We start from the raw sequence: 18,327 nt of genomic DNA, 5'->3' as shown, positions 1-18,327 counted from the left end.
TCTCTTGTGTATAGTGTAAAATGAAGACACATTATAAACACAAAATAAATGTTGACCCTCCAAACACATATGCACATTAGCACTCAATAATGTGCTATAAAGTGCCTGCCAGACCAGTGGATGGGGACTATAGAGGGACCTTTGGGTTAAACCAGGGGTCTCAAACTCATTTCGCATCGTGGGCCACATACGGCCTAGGGAGATGTCAAGTGGGCCGGACCATTAAAATTATACCATACTCTGCTATAAATAACCAAAATATCATGTCTTTCCTTTGTTTTGGTGTAAAGAAGCACAAGAACATTAGGAAAATATTGAAATTTAATGAACTATCCTTTTACAAAACATTTCATGAAACATGAATATGTTTATACTCATATTTCCTTAGACAAATGTGCAATTTACTTTTATCATTCACAAATATGCATTGCAACTGATCCCACTGATTGTACAAAGGCACAAAACTTTAATTGGTACTGAAAAATATAGTAATGCACTTTAAGATTAAATGAGACTTTTAAAGAAAGGGATTTTTAAACCACTTACACATACGCATATAAAATCTAAATGTAATCCCTGCGTACACCTTACAAACTAAGGAGAGTGATTTTAAATGTGTAATGAAGAAAGTGTTCGCCTGTCCTGTAAATCTGTAAACTTCATACATGAAACATACATACAATATATACTGAAAATTTATGGAGTTGTATGAACAGTAGAATTCCATCACACAACTTTTGTTTTGAAGCTGCTGACTAACATTAAAGTGCACATTTTTTAAATCACCACAGTAAGGATTCATCTTCACAGAGCTGTATTCTTTCAATGCAAACAGTAAGCCGTCATATTTTTCGCTGTGATGAGTCTCATAGTGGCGTCGAATATTATATTCCTTCAATACCGAAACTTGTTGCAAACACACCAAGCACAAAGGTTATCCGTGCATGTCTGTAAATAAATAGGACGTGGTCCATTTTTCTTTGAAAATTCTACACTCCTTATCTACTTTTCTTCGTTTGGATAACGACATTTTGGCTAATGAGGGTGTAGCGGAGAGGTAGAGACCAAGGTATTAACAACGTCGTAACAAGCAGCAGATGGCGCATTGATACCGTCTGCTGTTTTCAGTCTGTCTCAGTGATGCGGCTTGTCTTCTACTATGACGGAAAGAGTGCGCCCCTTAGCGGATAATCCATGAATTGCAGCGAATTAAAAATATTAATTCCATGTCTTTTATGCATTTTTTCCACTTTCAAATTATCCTGCGGGCCTGATCGAACCTCCTTGGGGGCCGGTTCCGGCCCGCGGGCCGTATGTTTGACACCCCTGGGTTAAACCATCTTGGAATCATGGTGTTAACAAAATAATGAGCAATGCCATTTGTTTTCCACAGAGATGCAGATGAAACTAAAGAGTGGATTGAGGAAAAGAACCAGGCACTCAACACAGACAACTATGGTCACGACTTGGCCAGTGTTCAGGCTTTGCAGCGAAAGCATGAAGGCTTTGAGAGAGACCTGGCAGCCTTGGGTGACAAGGTCAGTGTGTCTTTTGCTCGTGTCAGAGCTTTTCAGAAGACTGGTCTCACGGCGCCCTCTGTCACATGCAGGTAAACTCTCTTGGCGAGACAGCACAGCGTCTGATCCAGTCCCACCCAGAAGCGGTGGATGACATTCAAGAGAAATGCACCGAGCTTAACACTGCCTGGAGCAGCCTGGTAGGACGTGCTGACCAGCGCAAAGACAAACTTGGAAACTCACATGACCTGCAGCGCTTTGTCTCGGACTTCAGGTGAGTGTGAACCCCAAAGATTGACTTGAAGTTTCTCACACAGCATATTTCCTTTTACTTGAATCCAAAATGAGAACCAGGTAGCTCTTGATTTGACAGGAGACAATCATGAGCTATGAAAAAACTCTGGGCTTGTCAACCCATTGAAAGTCGTGAGAGGTCATTACTCAATATAAGTCTGACTCTCAGTCTTGTGTCACAAGAAAGCTAAAATCATCACACAACAACTTAACACTAAAAGGTTGCTAAGAAATATACAAGTATACAATATACAATATAATATACAAAAATACAAGTACCATAAAGTACCATTAAAAACTATTTCATTGGACATGCTTCCGGGGGAGAGGGAGCCAGAGGAAAAATACATTTCAGCTGGTCAGGTGAGAGCCTGTACCCTGACCTACCTTTTGACCTTTTGAGCAAGGCATCACTCGAGAAAGAAAGCTCATTATTTGACAACAACCATGTTTTAGTATTATATGTATATTATCTTAACTAAACATACGTATCCTTATTTTAAAGCCATGTCAGTCTGGAGTTGATGTTTGTGATTCATAATTAACATGCATTTGTACACAGAGATCTTATGTCCTGGATTAACGGAATCCGAGGATTGGTGTCCTCAGAGGAGTTAGCCAAAGATGTGACTGGAGCTGAAGCCCTTCTTGAACGACACCAGGTGTGGGATTCATAATAAATAATAATAATACTGTTGAACCTTGGTTAGCGGCATTAATCTGTTCCAGAAGGTTTGAGTTTAACCAAAAACAACAAAATACTGACTTAATTAGCACATATAATCATAAAGACATAGCCATTATCAGTATAACAATGTCAACTTTTCTTGCCTCCTCTTATGTGTCCAGGAACACCGCACAGAGATCGATGCTCGTGTTGGCACCTTCCAGGCCTTCGAACAGTTTGGGCAGCAGCTGCTAGCCCAAGGTCATTATGCAAGTCCCGATATCAAGCAGAGACTGGAGGCTTTAGACAGCGAGCGAGCCGACTTGGAAAAAGCCTGGGTGCAGCGCCGCATGATGCTGGACCAGTGCCTCGAGTTCCAGGTAAAGATTATCATATATAAGCACGTTCAAAAGTTAGCGCTCTCTCGGAAGCAGCATCAAAAGCACATAACCACAAAAACCAATGCAGATATCTCTTATACTGTACACATTAAAGCCTATGAGATGAATAGGCTGTAAAGGAAACATTAAATAAAGCGTAATATGAGGTTGTGCATGTAATTCCTGACTACTGTGTACCGTATGCATCTTTTGAACAGCTCTTCAGCAGGGACTGTGAGCAGGCTGAGAATTGGATGGCAGCTCGTGAAGCCTTCCTTGCAAGTGATGACAAGGGAGACTCTCTTGACAGTGTTGAGGCACTCATCAAGAAACACGAAGACTTTGACAAGGCCATAAATGTGCAGGTAAAAGAAGTTGCACTTTTTTTGAAACCTTGACTGATGACTGCTGTTCTTTCTTGAAATGAAAGCATCTCGTTACACACAGGAAGAGAAAATTGCTGCACTGCAATCCTTTGCCAACCAGCTCATTGGAGCAGACCACTATGCCAAACCTGAGATCTTGAATCGCCGCAATGAGGTTCTTGACAGGTTAGTAACATTTTCTTTTGCCATTTTTACAGTTATGTTATTTCCTGTGCATACACATTTCTTTAACACGAGTTCAGTTCCACCCTCGGCCATCTCTGTGTGGAGTTTGCATGTTCTCCCTCGTGCATGCATGGTTTCCTCCCACATTCCAAAAACATGCTAGGTTAATTGGCGACTCCAAATTGTCCATAGGTATGAATGTGAGTGTGAATGGTTGTTTGTCTATATGTGCCCTGTGATTGGCTGGCCACCAGTCCAGGGTATACCCCGCCTCTCGCCCGAAGACAGCTGGGATAGGCTCCAGCGACCCCGGTGAGAATAAGCGGTCGAAAATGAATGGATGAACACAATTTCTTTATTTCCATGACTGCCTTCTCCTCTGGATTTGTATCAACATTTGCAATAAAAAATGACTGTTGTAACACACCCACTAGTTCCAGTTTGGTGCAACAGCCAAAGACGTGAAAAGAGAAAAGCTATGAGTCACGTGATGGACATGTTAGATCTTCTGTCAATGTTTAGAAATGTCTTAAAAGTCAGCACAAATCCTGACATGTGACTTGACTTGATTGAAAGGTGGCGCCGGCTGAAAGCCCAAATGATCGAAAAGCGCTCAAAACTCGGTGAATCCCAGACCCTGCAGCAGTTCAGCCGAGATGTGGATGAAATAGAAGCTTGGATCAGCGAGAAACTGCAGACTGCCACGGATGAGTCCTACAAGGACCCGACCAACATCCAGGTATTTCATTCCACCAGCACAAACCCGCATTCACCAGTTAACACCAGTTCACCGTAAATGAATGTTCAATTTTTTTTATATTGGAACGTTTTAAGATATGTTGAGTGGATATTTGTCCTTGACATGGTTTGACTGTCATGTGCAGTCTCCCTCATCTGGATTTATGGTGTTTTCGGCCTGTTTCTTTATCTCAACCACCTCCATCGTATGTTTGTTGTGTTTATTTGAATACAAGAAATTGAACATTCATTCAATAAGAAGACAAAATGAACCTAATCAAGTAGTTAACAGGAACTCGTACTCAAACATGTCTGGTCGTTGTTCACTGTTCAAGTGTGCAAGAAGACATTCTGATTTTTGCTAACTTGTCCCTCTTTCACATTATCAGAGTCATTTAACTATACATATAACCATAATATACAAAGCCATTTCGAAGTGGCTTTCCGATTGAGGGGGATATGAGGAAAAAGTAATTATACTTTTTAAGCCTGAGTTTAATTTATTGATTCCTGTTAATCAAGACAACACAACAACAATGGAATTAGTAAGTTCTTAATGAATCCTAAAGAATAATTCATTCATTCATTTTCTACTGCTTATCCTCACGAGGGTCACCGGGGTGCTGGAACCTATCCCAGCTGTCTGCGGGCGAGAGGCGGGGTACACTCTGGACTGGCCGTTAGCCAATCACAGGGCACATATAGACAAACAACTATTCTCACTTACATTCATACCTATGGACAATTTGGAGTTGCCAATTAACCTAGCATGTTTTTGGAATGTGGGAGGAAACCGGAGTACCCGGAAAAAACCCACGCATGCACGGGGAGAACATGCAAACCCCACACAGAGATGGCCGAGGGTGGGATTGAACTCTAGCTTGAACTTCTAGCTGTGAGGTCTGCGCTAACCACTCGCCGTCGTGCAGCCCCCTAAAGATATTTGCTCTAAATTAAGGATGCATGATAAATATCGGTCCGATATGATGAATTATGACATAATAAATCCAATGACGTGAAAAACCTAGCTCCAATCATGTGAGATTAGTCCTACTGTGCTGGTGAGCAAATCAAGCACTCCTTTTTTTCCCTGCCTGTGATGTAAACTGCCTGTCGTAACTGCCCCTCAGCTCTCTTGTAAAGAAACGTTGACAATTTGAGGAAGACATTTTGCATACTTGTGAATCTTAATTTAAAAAAAAAAACAGCGATAAGATATTGTGCATGCCTCACATAATTGATGTGAGTGACAAGTGAGCAGAGACAGAATCAAATGACAATGTACATATTTTCTTTTGAAAATGTGTCGTATTTGATCTATGGATTGTCTAATCCCCCGTGTGTCCTTTCTGACATAAGACTAAATTCTTTCTAATCTTTTCTGTTTTTCTTAGCTATCCAAGCTTCTGGTAAGTTTGTGTATTGTGAGTTGACTAACAAACAAGCAGTGTGGTTTCTTGTGCTGTCTATTAGTGTAGACTTGATATGCACCGGATATAAAAACACACACACACACCCTTGGAAATACTAGAAGGTGACCACTTCTGTTGTCACATCATTCAGAGCAAACTGCAATATTTTTGCCTGGCCCTGATTGAACAAGGTATGTGGAATCTTGGTGAGAATTGGCCTATCATCATCAGGATCTTGACCCAGTCATCAGGGTCAAGATCAGCCAATACACATCTGCCAGCATTTACAGTGACTTTGACTGATCATACGGAGGAGTAGTAGATTATGGGACACAGTTTGTTAGCATATGTCCACACCAACATGGATATTTTAGAAAGCAGAAATCTGGCCTCATTTTGTCCACACATGGACATTGAAGTAACCTCCAAGTTTTCTAGTTTTTTGGGGGGGGGGGGATCTTGATGTTGATGTGGACATTACGTTAGCCAATCCTAAAGTCCACTGAGGCTGTGCAGATGGAGGAGCCAGTCGCCTTCAGAGTGAATAAACAGCTTTGGGTCATCTGGACGAGTAAACATCCCAAGACATTGACAGCCAAGCGGGGGTTTGTGTGGATGTTTTTATTTCCACTCTAAAACCAGCAGTGTGTACCTCGATTTTGTCTTTGTCTTCACATTTAAAAGTGTTTGTTGAAATCTGTTGACATGTTTTTAGTTTGTGCTAGTTTGTCTTTGTCTCACCAGTTCTTAAGGGCTTGTTTTGGAACTGTTTGAGTAATAAAGCATACGGCATGACGTATACTGATTAAAGGCAGGAAAGGATCTGTTTGTCAAGTCATGAGAGAGAGTGCATTCCCTTGCATTGAAAAGTGGCCTGGTTATGAGCAGTGATTGCCATATGCACCACAAATACACACACTCAGTGAATTCTATGGGCATGCAACAGTTTTGTGGAAACATATTTATTCATACAGTATATCCCAGCTTCCTGGGTTCCTAACTAATATCTTTCAGGTTTTCTTTGTGGGGGTTTTGTGTGGTTCCACTGATTTTTGTTTGTTTCCAAGTTAACTTTGTAATAACAAAATCAAAGTCTACTGACACTACTATACTAATGACACACAGATTAATAAAAAGAGGTATATTTTACCATATTTTCTGGACTCTAAGTCACTCAGTATAAGTCACACAAGGCTACACAAGGCCAAAAATGCATAATTACGTAGAAAAAAACATACATAAGTCACACCGGAGTGTAAGTCGCATTTTTTGCGGGTAATTTATTTTACAAACTACTTGACCAAAACAGACATTATGTCATCTTTAACAATAAAAGACTAGAGAACAGGCTGAATAGGTGTAAGATATGCAAACACAATGGTTATTCAGCTACACAATAAATAAACATGAACAGAAAAGGTGTCCAGTGTTTATGTAACAAACTGTTTTTTCATTTATAAGTCGCTCTGGAGTATAAGTTGCAGGAACAGCCAACCGATAAAAAAAAAAATGCGACTTATAGTCCGGAAAATACGGTTATTCATTTGGACACAACGCTTTGCTTTATAGCCCAATTGTGTTAGCTAACTTAGTCAGTGACTTGGGTGCTCACTTTTTTTGTTTGTTTCCAATTGTACACTTTATATACCGTATTTTCCGGACTATAAGTCGCACTTTTTTTCATATGTTGGCTGTTCCTGCAACTTATACTCCAGAGCGACTTATAAATGAAACAACTGTTTATGTTACATAAACACTGGACACCTTTTCTGTTCATGTTTATCTTTAGTGTAGCTGAATAACCATTGTGTTAGCATCTTACACCTATTCAGCCTGTTCTCTAGTCTTTTATTGTTAGAACTTGCCTTCCAAGATGACATAATGTCTGTTTTGGTCAAGTAGTTTGTAAAATAAATTACCCGCAAAAAATGCGACTTATACTCCAGTGCGACTTATGTATGTTTTTTTCTATGTAACTATGCATTTTTCGTCTTGTGTGACTTAATACTCTGGAGCGACTTATAGTCCAGAAAATACGATAATTGCTATCCCATTTTCTGCATTGCACTGAAAGATAGTATGAGAATATGTGGGGTGTTTGTAACATATCATGTAAATGGAAGTCTCACGCTTTGTTCTTGTATCCTCTTGATTGTCTCAATGATGGCAGAGCAAACATCAGAAGCATCAAGCGTTTGAGGCAGAGCTCCATGCCAATGCGGACCGCATCAGAGGAGTCATCGATACTGGGAACACCCTCATCCAGAGAGGTGCCTGTGCCGGCAGTGAGGATGCCGTTAAGGTATTTATTATGGACATGTTGAATACGGTAAAAAGTGTATTTGTTTTGTTTAGTTTTTTTTCTTTGAGTACCACTTTAGCTATGTGAAATGTACAAAAAGTATTTTCCCCTGTAGGTCCGCCTTAGTGCTTTGGACGAGCAGTGGCAGTTCCTGGTCAATAAATCTGCCGAAAAGAGTCAAAAACTCAAAGACGCCAATAAGCAACAGAACTTCAACACTGGCATCAAAGACTTTGACTTCTGGCTCTCCGAGGTAATCATCTCCATGCCAGAGTTGAGAAGACTGTGTTGGAGACCAGGACCAGGACTGATACAGTGTGTTTTTCAGGTGGAAGCACTCCTTGCCTCTGAGGACTACGGTAAAGATCTGGCCTCCGTCAACAACCTGCTGAAGAAACACCAGTTGCTGGAGGCTGATATTTCTGCCCACGAGGTACTTTTAAAAAGCATATTGGGAATAGAAGCATAGTTCTACCAAGCCAGAGCCATCTTTGGAGGTGAAAGTGGGGTTTTCACAATGTAAGGACAGACGCTACTTAAATGTCATTGATGGAAAAGACAAGAACAAATCCAGTATGTGACCTGTACATTTTGGCCCACAGCAAAGTGTTTTTGTTTTTTTGTTTTTTTTTTTTTTTTCAAAAAAGTAAGATGTCTACATCGAACATCCTTCCCTTTCCAGGATCGGCTGAAGGATCTCAACGGCCAGGCTGACAGTCTGATGGCCACCAACGCCTTCGATACCTCTCAAGTGAAGGACAAGCGTGACGCCGTCAATGGCCGTTTCATGAAAATTAAAAGTATGGCAGCCAGCCGCCATGCAAAGCTCAATGAGTCTCACCGCCTGCATCAGTTCTTCAGGGACCTGGATGATGAAGAGTCTTGGATCAAGTAAGAGTCCCTCCTTTTCAATTAGTGTAGTTTGAGCCTACTGTTTTTTTTATTTCAATCATTGTTTCATTTGTTGAGATTAGTTCTTAATACTTAATTACTACTACTTAATTAAACTCAGCATCGACCTAAAAACTAGAAGAAAAAAGTAACATAAAATGTGTCAGGCATGTAGACGTATATAAAATTGGATGTATTGCTTTTATTATATGACCTGAATTCTAAGTCCCTGGGAATTTCCTCTCTGGAGATGCCAGGCCTCCTTCACTTGCCGCTGGTTTCTAGGTCTTGTTGCCTTCATGACGTGAAGCTGAGATCAGGGACTTTAAGGCTGTTCCATTTTTGTGCCTTCCAACGGTCCGTTAGCACTGTTTGTTTTTTTTGCACTTTTTTGCACTCCTTTGGAGCAATGGGCTGTAGCAAGCATAACATGCTATTGAATAACATTAGCGTCTACTTCCACTTTCTGATGACAAATCCCCTTGCAAGAGGTTTAAAGTGAAATGTTTTCCATGTAACTGCCAATGGGGTTGTGTGCGTTACTGCTCCAACAGGGAGAAGAAATTGCTTGTAAGTTCGGAGGACTATGGGCGTGACTTGACTGGAGTCCAGAACCTCAGGAAGAAACACAAGAGGCTGGAAGCTGAGCTGGGAGCCCACGAGCCCGCCATAAAGGTGAAGGACTTATTTTATTTTTACTAATACACAGTATTTTTCGACATTTTTAGTTTAAAGCCCTTAATTGGATATTCCTAATTTGAGTCATTTGTTTAGGATATTTGCATACAGAAACAAATATCTAATGTTTCGAGAATAATTTCAAAACCAAAAACTTAACAGAAAATGGCACCTGTTGTTCCAGTGAAAGTTGTCCCGCAGGGGTTGCGACCGGATGTAAGGGTCCAGGTTGGGAGTTTTCACTCACTCTCTCGGCTTTCGTTTTGTGGCGTTCATGCAGGTTTCTGATTGTGGGTACGCATGGCCGATGAACTGTACTCAGTGCCTGGAGATGTTGTTCACGTGATAGATGTGGCATGATGCCGCTCACTGGACTAACAATGCTGGCCTTTTTTGTGCCTTTTATATAGGCCTCCAAAACCAATCCTCAAAATATGCAGACACCCACTGAGTATTGCGCAACATGACAACTCATCATCATCTAACTATCCGAGCACTTCAAAAATAAATCCACAAGATGGAATTACAACCCTCTTACAAGTAGAAATGTCTACTTGTTAAAAAAATGAGCTTACTTAGCTGACACACTGTCATTTGGGAAAGCCATGTTCTAGACTGTCGTATGACAAACACTCTAAGATGTTTCATACATCACTTAGGGACTTGATGAGTTCAAAAATACAAAACTGTATAGCACAGTTTTTTAAAAATAGTGCTATACAGATGAGTTGGATGTGCGAATATTTCAATGTTGACAAGCGACGCCTGCTTCCAGTCGGTGCTGGATACTGGGAAGAAGCTGTCTGATGACAACACCATCGGTCAAGAGGAGATCCAGCAGAGACTGTCCCAGTTTGTGGATCACTGGAAAGAACTCAAAGACTTATCCGGAGCAAGGTAACAATAAATAAACCATATATATATATATATATACACGGTATGTTATATATGCACACAAGTATACTAAAGAAACCTGTGTAAACGTGTTTGTATCTAGGGGTCAGAGGTTGGAGGAATCCTTGGACTACCAGCAATTTGTGGCAAATGTGGAAGAAGAAGAAGCGTGGATCAATGAGAAACTGAATTTAGTGGGGAGTGAGGACTATGGAGACACACTGGCTGCTGTGCAGGTGCTTTTTCTACTAGCAAAGCTGTGCTAGGGGTTTTACCTCCCCTAAGTGTTTCTAACCGTGGGTCCTTTTTGACAGGGCTTGCTTAAAAAGCATGAAGCATTTGAGACGGACTTCACCGTGCACCGAGACCGTGTCAGTGATGTCTGTGCTAACGGGGAAGATCTCATTAAGAAGGTACTATCAGTGCAATGGAAAGAGAAGCAGTGCATTGTCAGGGCTTTGTCAAGTCAGTGGGATGTACGGATTTTCCTTCTCCCCCCCCAACAGAACAATCATCATGTGGACAACATCACATCCAAGATGTCAGCTCTGCAAGGCAAAGTGTCGGAGCTGAATCGGGCAGCTGCTCAGAGGAAGGCCAAGCTGGATGAGAATTCCGCTTTCCTGCAGTTCAACTGGAAGGCTGATGTGGTGGAGTCGTGGATCGGTGCGAGTTTAGCTTTACAGTGCCGCCTGTCGTCCTTCATTGACCTCATTGTATCAGCACTTGTAGATAATAGAGAATAGTCAGTGTTTACATACCATGCATGCTGCACATTCATTTATGACGGTGACGTCTGAAGGAAATACCAGTACAAATAGTACTGGTATTTCCTTCAGACATACAGTATGTCACAAAAGTGAGTACACCCCTCACATTTCTGCAAATATTTTATTATATCTTTTCATGGGACAACACTGAAGAAATGAAACTTTGCTACAATGTAAAGTAGTCAGTGTACAGCTTGTATAACAGTGTAAATTTACTGTCCCCTCAAAATAACTCAATACACAGACCTTAATGTCTAAACTGCAGGCAACAAAAGTGAATACACCCCTAAGTGAAAATGTCCAAATTGGGCCAAAAGTGTCAATATTTTGTGTGGCCACCATTATTTTCCAGCACTGCCTTAACCCTCTTAGGCATGGAGTTCACCAGAGCTTCACAGGTTGCCACTGGAATCCTCTTCCACTTCTCCATGACGACATCACGGAGCTGGTGGATGTTAGAGACCTTGTGCTCCTTCACCTTCAGTTTGAGGATGCCCCACAGATGCTCAATAGGATTTAGGTCCGGAGACATGCTTGGCCAGTCCATCACATTCACCCTTAACTTCTTTAGCAAAGCAGTGGTTGTCTTGGAGGTGTGTTTGGGGTCGTTGTCATGTTGGAATACTGCCCTGCGGCCCAGTTTCCGAAGGGAGGGGATCATGCTCTGCTTCAGGATGTCACAGTACATGTTGGCATTCATGGTTCCCTCAATGAACTGTAGCTCCCCAGTGCCGGCAGCACTCATGCAGCCCCAGACCATGACACTCCCACCACCATGTTTGACTGTAGGTAAAACACACTCGTCTTTGTACTCCTCACCTGGTTTCCGCCACACACGCTTGACACCATCTGAACCAAATAAGCTTATCTTGGTCTCATCAGACCACAGGACATGGTTCCAGTAATCCATGTCTTTAGTCTGCTTATCTTCAGCAAACTGTTTGCGGGCTTTCTTATGCATCATCTTTAGAAGAGGCTTCTTTCTGGGATGACAGCCATGCAGACCAATTTGATGCAGAGTGCGACGTATGGTCTGAGCACTGACAGGTTGACCACCCATCCCTTCAACCTCTGCAGCAATGCTGGCAGCACTCAGGCGTCTATTTTCCAAAGACAACCTCTGGATATGACGCTGGGCACGTGCACTCAACTTCTTTGGTCGCCATGGCAAGGCCTGTTCTGAGTGGAACCTGTGATGTTATACCGCTGTATGGTCTTGGCCACCGTGCTGCTGCTCAGTTTCAGAGTGTTGGCAATCTTCTTATAGCCTAAGCCATCTTCGTGTAGCGCAGCAATTCTTTTTTTCAGATCCTCAGAGAGTTCTTTGCCATGAGGTGCCATGTTAAACTTCCAGTGACCAGTATGAGAGAGTGTGAGAGTGATAAAACCAAATTTAACACATATACTCCCCATTCACACCTGAGACCTTGTAACACTAATGGGTCACATGACACTGGGGAAAGAAAATGGCTAATTGGGCCCAATTTGGACATTTTCACTTAGGGGTGTATTCACTTTTGTTGCCTGCAGTTTAGACATTAAGGTCTGTGTATTGAGTTATTTTGAGGGGACAGTAAATTTACACTGTTATACAAGCTGTACACTGACTACTTTACATTGTAGCAAAGTTTCATTTCTTCAGTGTTGTCCCATGAAAAGATATAATAAAATATTTGCAGAAATGTGAGGGGTGTACTCACTTTTGTGACATACTGTACATTATGATTTGATACCAGCTGTACAAAAAGGAGAATGATGCTTGACTATAGCAATAACTATAATAGTCAGTCAGCTATTGTATTTAGCATAGGCACACCATGTTTATTTGTAACATCTGCATGTGGTTTCCATCCAGGAGAGAAAGAGAACAGCCTTAAGACTGATGACTACGGCAGAGACCTGTCCTCCGTTCAGACTCTGCTAACCAAGCAGGTATTTCCTGCTCACGAACGTACACACATCCTGTCTGTCTTTTTTTTTTTTAATCATTGTGGACTTGTAGGAGACCTTTGATGCCGGTCTGCAAGCCTTCCAGCAGGAGGGAATCACAAGCATCACGGCTCTAAAAGACCAGCTGCTGGCTGCTAAGCATGTCCAGTCTAAAGCAATAGAAGCTCGTCATGCTGCCTTGATGAAGCGCTGGAACCAATTGCTCTCCAATTCTGCGGCTCGCAAGAAGAAGCTCCTGGAGGCCCAAGAGCACTTCCGAAAGGTAAAGAGGCGTTCGAGTGTTGGAGGGGATGGTGTCTATTGGATGGATGACCAGATGTGTGCATCACTTTCTTCCGTCCCCAGGTCGAGGACTTGTTCCTTACATTTGCCAAAAAGGCCTCAGCGTTTAACAGCTGGTTTGAGAACGCTGAGGAGGATCTGACGGATCCCGTGAGGTGCAATTCTCTGGAAGAGATCCGGGCACTGCGTGAAGCCCACGAGGCCTTCCGCTCATCGCTGACCTCAGCCCATACCGATTTCAACCAGCTGGCTGAACTCGACCTGCAGATTAAAAACTACCAGGTGGTGTCCAACCCATACACCTGGTTCACCATGGAAGCTTTGGAAGAAACATGGGGGAACCTGCAGAAGATAATCAAGGTATTCCCAGTCCTCCTCACCATTACGTCGATGGGGAGCTACTATTAACTTGTTTAACTATGAAAAACACAAAGATGGTCAGCCAATGAACACCCTGGAACCAGAAAGTCGTAGGACCCATTTGTGTAAATAATGTGTGTGTGTCATTGTCACATCCTTTCCTGCTGGCTGTGTTTGATCGTAGGAGCGAGAACTGGAACTGCAGAAAGAGCAGAGGAGGCAGGAGGAAAATGACAAGTTACGTCAGGAGTTTGCACAGCATGCCAACGCTTTCCACCAGTGGCTGCAGGAGACCAGGTACACTTCATTCATTCTTGGACCCTCTTCGGTCAAAGAATGAACATCGGTTATCACCATGTTCATCAGAATATGGAGCAGGACAGAATTCCAACATGAAAGATACAACATTCCATTTTATCATTTTATCTTTTTCTCTTCCTCCCCTCCCTGACCTTGTCTGTGGCGTGGATCAGGACATATCTTCTGGATGGGTCAGTATTAGCATTGTTTATCTTCTGGATGGGTCGGTATTAGCATTGTTTAGCTTCTGGATGGGTCGGTATTAGCATTAGTTATCTTCTGGATGGGTCGGTATTAGCATTGTTTACCTTCTGGATGGGTTGGTATTAGCATTAGTTATCTTCTGGATGGGTCGGTATTAGCATTGTTTATCTTCTGGATGGGTCGGTATTAGCATTGTTTATCTTCCGGGTGGGTCGGTATTAGCATTGTTTGTCTTCCGGGTGGGTCGGTATTAGCATTAGTTATCTTCCGGATGGGTCGGTATTAGCATTGTTTAGCTTCCGGATGGGTCGGTATTAGCATTGTTTAGCTTCCGGATGGGTCGGTATTAGCATTGTTTAGCTTCCGGGTGGGTCGGTATTAGCATTGTTTAGCTTCCGGGTGGGTCGGTATTAGCATTGTTTAGCTTCCGGGTGGGTCGGTATTAGCATTAGTTATCTTCTGGATGGGTCGGTATTAGCATTGTTTATCTTCTGGATGGGTCAGTATTAGCATTGTTTATCTTCCGGATGGGTCAGTATTAGCATTGTTTGTCTTCCGGGTGGGTCGGTATTAGCATTGTTTAGCTTCCGGGTGGGTCGGTATTAGCATTAGTTATCTTCCGGATGGGTCGGTATTAGCATTGTTTAGCTTCCGGATGGGTCGGTATTAGCATTGTTTAGCTTCCGGATGGGTCGGTATTAGCATTGTTTAGCTTCCGGATGGGCCGGTATTAGCATTGTTTAGCTTCCGGGTGGGTCGGTATTAGCATTAGTTATCTTCTGGATGGGTCGGTATTAGCATTGTTTACCTTCTGGATGGGTCGGTATTAGCATTAGTTATCTTCTGGATGGGTCGGTATTAGCATTGTTTATCTTCTGGATGGGTCGGTATTAGCATTGTTTATCTTCTGGATGGGTCTGTATTAGCATTGTTTATCTTCCGGATGGGTCGGTATTAGCATTGTTTGTCTTCCGGGTGGGTCGGTATTAGCATTGTTTAGCTTCCGGGTGGGTCGGTATTAGCATTGTTTAGCTTCCGGGTGGGTCGGTATTAGCATTGTTTAGCTTCCGGATGGGTCGGTATTAGCATTGTTTAGCTTCTGGATGGGTCGGTATTAGCATTGTTTAGCTTCCGGATGGGTCGGTATTAGCATTGTTTAGCTTCCGGGTGGGTCGGTATTAGCATTAGTTATCTTCTGGATGGGTCGGTATTAGCATTAGTTATCTTCTGGATGGGTCGGTATTAGCATTGTTTACCTTCTGGATGGGTCGTTATTAGCTGACCTCAGCAGACCTTATCGGTCAGACTGCAACTACAAAGCTAAGACCCAATACACTTCCAAATAAATTCCCAACACTGCTGAAGTCTGAGCAAGTATGTTGTGGACGCTCAAGATTTCTGTTGAGGGGTGTGTTCTTACTTTGTGTCTTTTGGTGTCAGGTCCTGTATGGTGGAAGAGTCGGGTACACTGGAATCCCAGCTGGAGGCCACCAAGGTAGGTGTCCTTTCACTAGTCCGTGCCTCATCACAAAGCTCTATCATACCACATTTCATATGGAAAGTTAATATGGAATATGAATGGCTCGTATCCATCACCTCGATATTGTCATCGACTCAGACTGGATACATGTGCCTCGTTTGGAAAAAATGGAAGCACTCATGCTAAGTGTATGTGTATAGCGTAAACACCAGGAGATCCGTGCCATGCGCAGCCAATTGAAGAAGATAGAAGACTTGGGTGCAGCAATGGAAGAAGCACTGATCTTGGACAACAAGTACACGGAACACAGCACGGTGGGTCTGGCCCAGCAGTGGGACCAACTGGACCAGCTGGGAATGAGGATGCAGCATAACCTGGAGCAGCAGATACAGGCCAGGTACACAATCCGCACAACACTACCCACCCTGTACCTCTTCACGCTAGTGGTAGCTAGGTGGTAGTTCCCCCTCACTGTGCCCGGGAAGGCTGAGTCATGGTGCTGGTAGCTAGCACGGGAAGTGCCACTGTACAGTGGTGGAGCTACATGGTGGCCGTGACCATCCTTGGTCACTTTCCCGCCACCCCACTGGACGTGTCAACATATTGCCACCCCTATGTGAGTAATGGTCTCACCTTGGCCACCACCCCAGGGAACCATTTCTGGCTCCAGCGCTGCTGCTGTCAATAAATGACTATTGCGTTGAAGAGACAAGAGTACTCTGCTACTACTGAAAAGTCTTAGTCAAAGCTTTAAGGGCGTACTGCACAAAACAAAAAAACACTAAACAAAGATTCTCTTTTTTTAAGGATCTACTTGCAAAAAACAAAGAAAAAAATTGTCAGAAATCTTTAAAAAGTTGGTCTCTTTAAAGTTTTGAACTGAAGTCCACGTTAAAATAAGCTCAGCGTACGTTGACGACTTTGCTCTGACTTTCAGGAACACAACCGGAGTGACAGAGGAGGCCCTGAAGGAGTTCAGCATGATGTTCAAGTATGGTTCCTGCACCGTCTCCCATCGTTGAGTTGTGTTCCTCCATCCGAGCCCACCTTCTCATCTGTCCTCGTTGTCCCGCAGACACTTCGACAAGGAGAAGTCCGGCCGTCTCAACCACCAGGAGTTCAAGTCATGCTTGCGCTCGCTAGGTTACGACCTGCCCATGGTGGAAGAGGGCGAACCCGATCCTGAGTTTGAGGCCATACTGGACACGGTGGATCCAAACAGGTCTGTCGCCGGCTAAAATAATATTCAAAGCCATGATAACCACATCGCCCAGCCTATTTGTACACGCCATGCTAATGTGACGTCTGCTTGGCAGGGATGGCAATGTGTCGCTCCAGGAATACATGGCCTTCATGATTAGCCGTGAGACAGAAAACGTCAAATCCAGCGAGGAGATCGAGAGCGCCTTCCGCGCCCTGAGCAGCGAGAACAAACCCTACGTGACCAAGGAAGAGCTCTACCAGGTCAGTTGGCGACGACCTCGTCATGGAAACCAAAACTGCTTTGTCATGTCTGCTTTTGCTTTCTCTTTTCAGAACCTGACCAAGGAGCAAGCGGATTATTGCCTGTCGCACATGAAGCCCTACCTTGACAATAAAGGTCGGGAGCTGCCGTCAGCTTTCGACTTTGTGGAGTTTACTCGTTCACTCTTTGTTAACTAACCCTTTGCCCAATGACCAACGAAAACACACACACACGCATATATAGAGTTGAAAGTGCATGACTGACACTAGGAGTACTTAAGTATCCACTATGTGTATCTCGCTCTATCCCTCGTCTCTTTGCTTGTCATAGTATCATATTGAAGAGAAAAGCATCCTTCCAATGATTATCACATAACTTTCCTCCCGTGCGCTTCAATAAACGTTGGTTAAAACTACAAGTCGTACTTTGTACTTTTAATTCCCTACACTGCAACCTCCCCGGGAACGTCGACTGCTGAGCCATGAAGTCCAACCTTGGCTGTGGTGTTCATCCTGGCTGGTGGAGCACGAGACCAGTTCTAGAGCCTTGCAAGGGTGCACGGGAGACTCCACCAGGACTGCCCCATTTCCACGCGCAACCAAGGTGTGAGGGAGTCCAGTATCAGGGTCTTAGGCTCTCATCTGTTTGCAGATGACGTGACAGTGAGTCTTGCCAAGTGTTTCCATGGGGGGGGGTAGATACAGTGAAGAAAATAAGTATTTGAACACCCTGCTATTTTGCTATTTCTCCCACTTAGAAATCATGGAGGGGTCTGAAATTTTCATCGTAGGTGCATGTCCACTGTGAGAGAGATAAACTAAAAAGAAAAATCCAGAAATCACAATGCATGATTTTTTAACAATTTATTTGTGTGATACAGCTGCAAATAAGTATTTGAACACCTGAGAAAATGAATGTTAATATTTGGTACAGTAGCCTTTGTTTGCTATTACAGAGGTCAAACGTTTCCTGTAGTTTTTCACCAGGTTTGCACACACTGCAGGAGGGATCTTGGCCCACTCCTCCACACAGATCTTCTCTAGATCAGTCAGGTTTCTGGGCTGTCGCTGAGAAACACGGAGTTTGAGCTCCCTCCAAAGATTTTCGATTGGGTTCAGGTCTGTAGACTGGCTGGGCCATGCTAGAACCTTGATATGCTTCTTACGGAGCCACTCCTTGGTTTTCCTGGCTG

General features: G+C 43.2%; 1 protein-coding gene across 4 annotated transcripts in view; it reads left to right on the top strand.

Annotated features, from left to right (window-relative positions):
- sptan1 (spectrin alpha, non-erythrocytic 1) overlaps positions 1-17,547 on the top strand; it is a 43,553-nt gene extending 26,006 nt beyond the window's left edge. For 2 of the 4 annotated variants that reach the window (XM_058057250.1, XM_058057247.1), the window contains 28 exons: positions 1,394-1,538; positions 1,610-1,791; positions 2,374-2,473; positions 2,661-2,858; positions 3,077-3,223; positions 3,306-3,409; positions 3,986-4,148; positions 5,542-5,556; positions 7,730-7,861; positions 7,977-8,114; positions 8,190-8,294; positions 8,544-8,752; positions 9,307-9,427; positions 10,206-10,327; positions 10,428-10,560; positions 10,639-10,737; positions 10,831-10,990; positions 12,950-13,026; positions 13,097-13,306; positions 13,390-13,686; positions 13,871-13,983; positions 14,160-14,177; positions 15,631-15,685; positions 15,871-16,067; positions 16,608-16,661; positions 16,746-16,892; positions 16,987-17,134; positions 17,207-17,547. In XM_058057250.1, the coding sequence (XP_057913233.1) occupies positions 1,394-1,538; positions 1,610-1,791; positions 2,374-2,473; positions 2,661-2,858; positions 3,077-3,223; positions 3,306-3,409; positions 3,986-4,148; positions 5,542-5,556; positions 7,730-7,861; positions 7,977-8,114; positions 8,190-8,294; positions 8,544-8,752; positions 9,307-9,427; positions 10,206-10,327; positions 10,428-10,560; positions 10,639-10,737; positions 10,831-10,990; positions 12,950-13,026; positions 13,097-13,306; positions 13,390-13,686; positions 13,871-13,983; positions 14,160-14,177; positions 15,631-15,685; positions 15,871-16,067; positions 16,608-16,661; positions 16,746-16,892; positions 16,987-17,134; positions 17,207-17,332 (3,715 nt within the window). In that variant the 3' untranslated portion in view covers positions 17,333-17,547. The remainder of the gene's footprint in view (positions 1-1,393; positions 1,539-1,609; positions 1,792-2,373; positions 2,474-2,660; positions 2,859-3,076; positions 3,224-3,305; positions 3,410-3,985; positions 4,149-5,541; positions 5,557-7,729; positions 7,862-7,976; positions 8,115-8,189; positions 8,295-8,543; positions 8,753-9,306; positions 9,428-10,205; positions 10,328-10,427; positions 10,561-10,638; positions 10,738-10,830; positions 10,991-12,949; positions 13,027-13,096; positions 13,307-13,389; positions 13,687-13,870; positions 13,984-14,159; positions 14,178-15,630; positions 15,686-15,870; positions 16,068-16,607; positions 16,662-16,745; positions 16,893-16,986; positions 17,135-17,206) is intronic. The other 2 variants (XM_058057251.1, XM_058057248.1) reach the window with 1 other exon arrangement.
- Positions 17,548-18,327: the final 780 nt, after the last annotated feature.

This window comes from Doryrhamphus excisus, chromosome 19 (assembly GCF_030265055.1).
Source record: "Doryrhamphus excisus isolate RoL2022-K1 chromosome 19, RoL_Dexc_1.0, whole genome shotgun sequence".
Classification (NCBI taxonomy): Eukaryota; Metazoa; Chordata; class Actinopteri; order Syngnathiformes; family Syngnathidae; genus Doryrhamphus; species Doryrhamphus excisus.
This window is presented reverse-complemented; position numbering and strand designations above follow the sequence as displayed.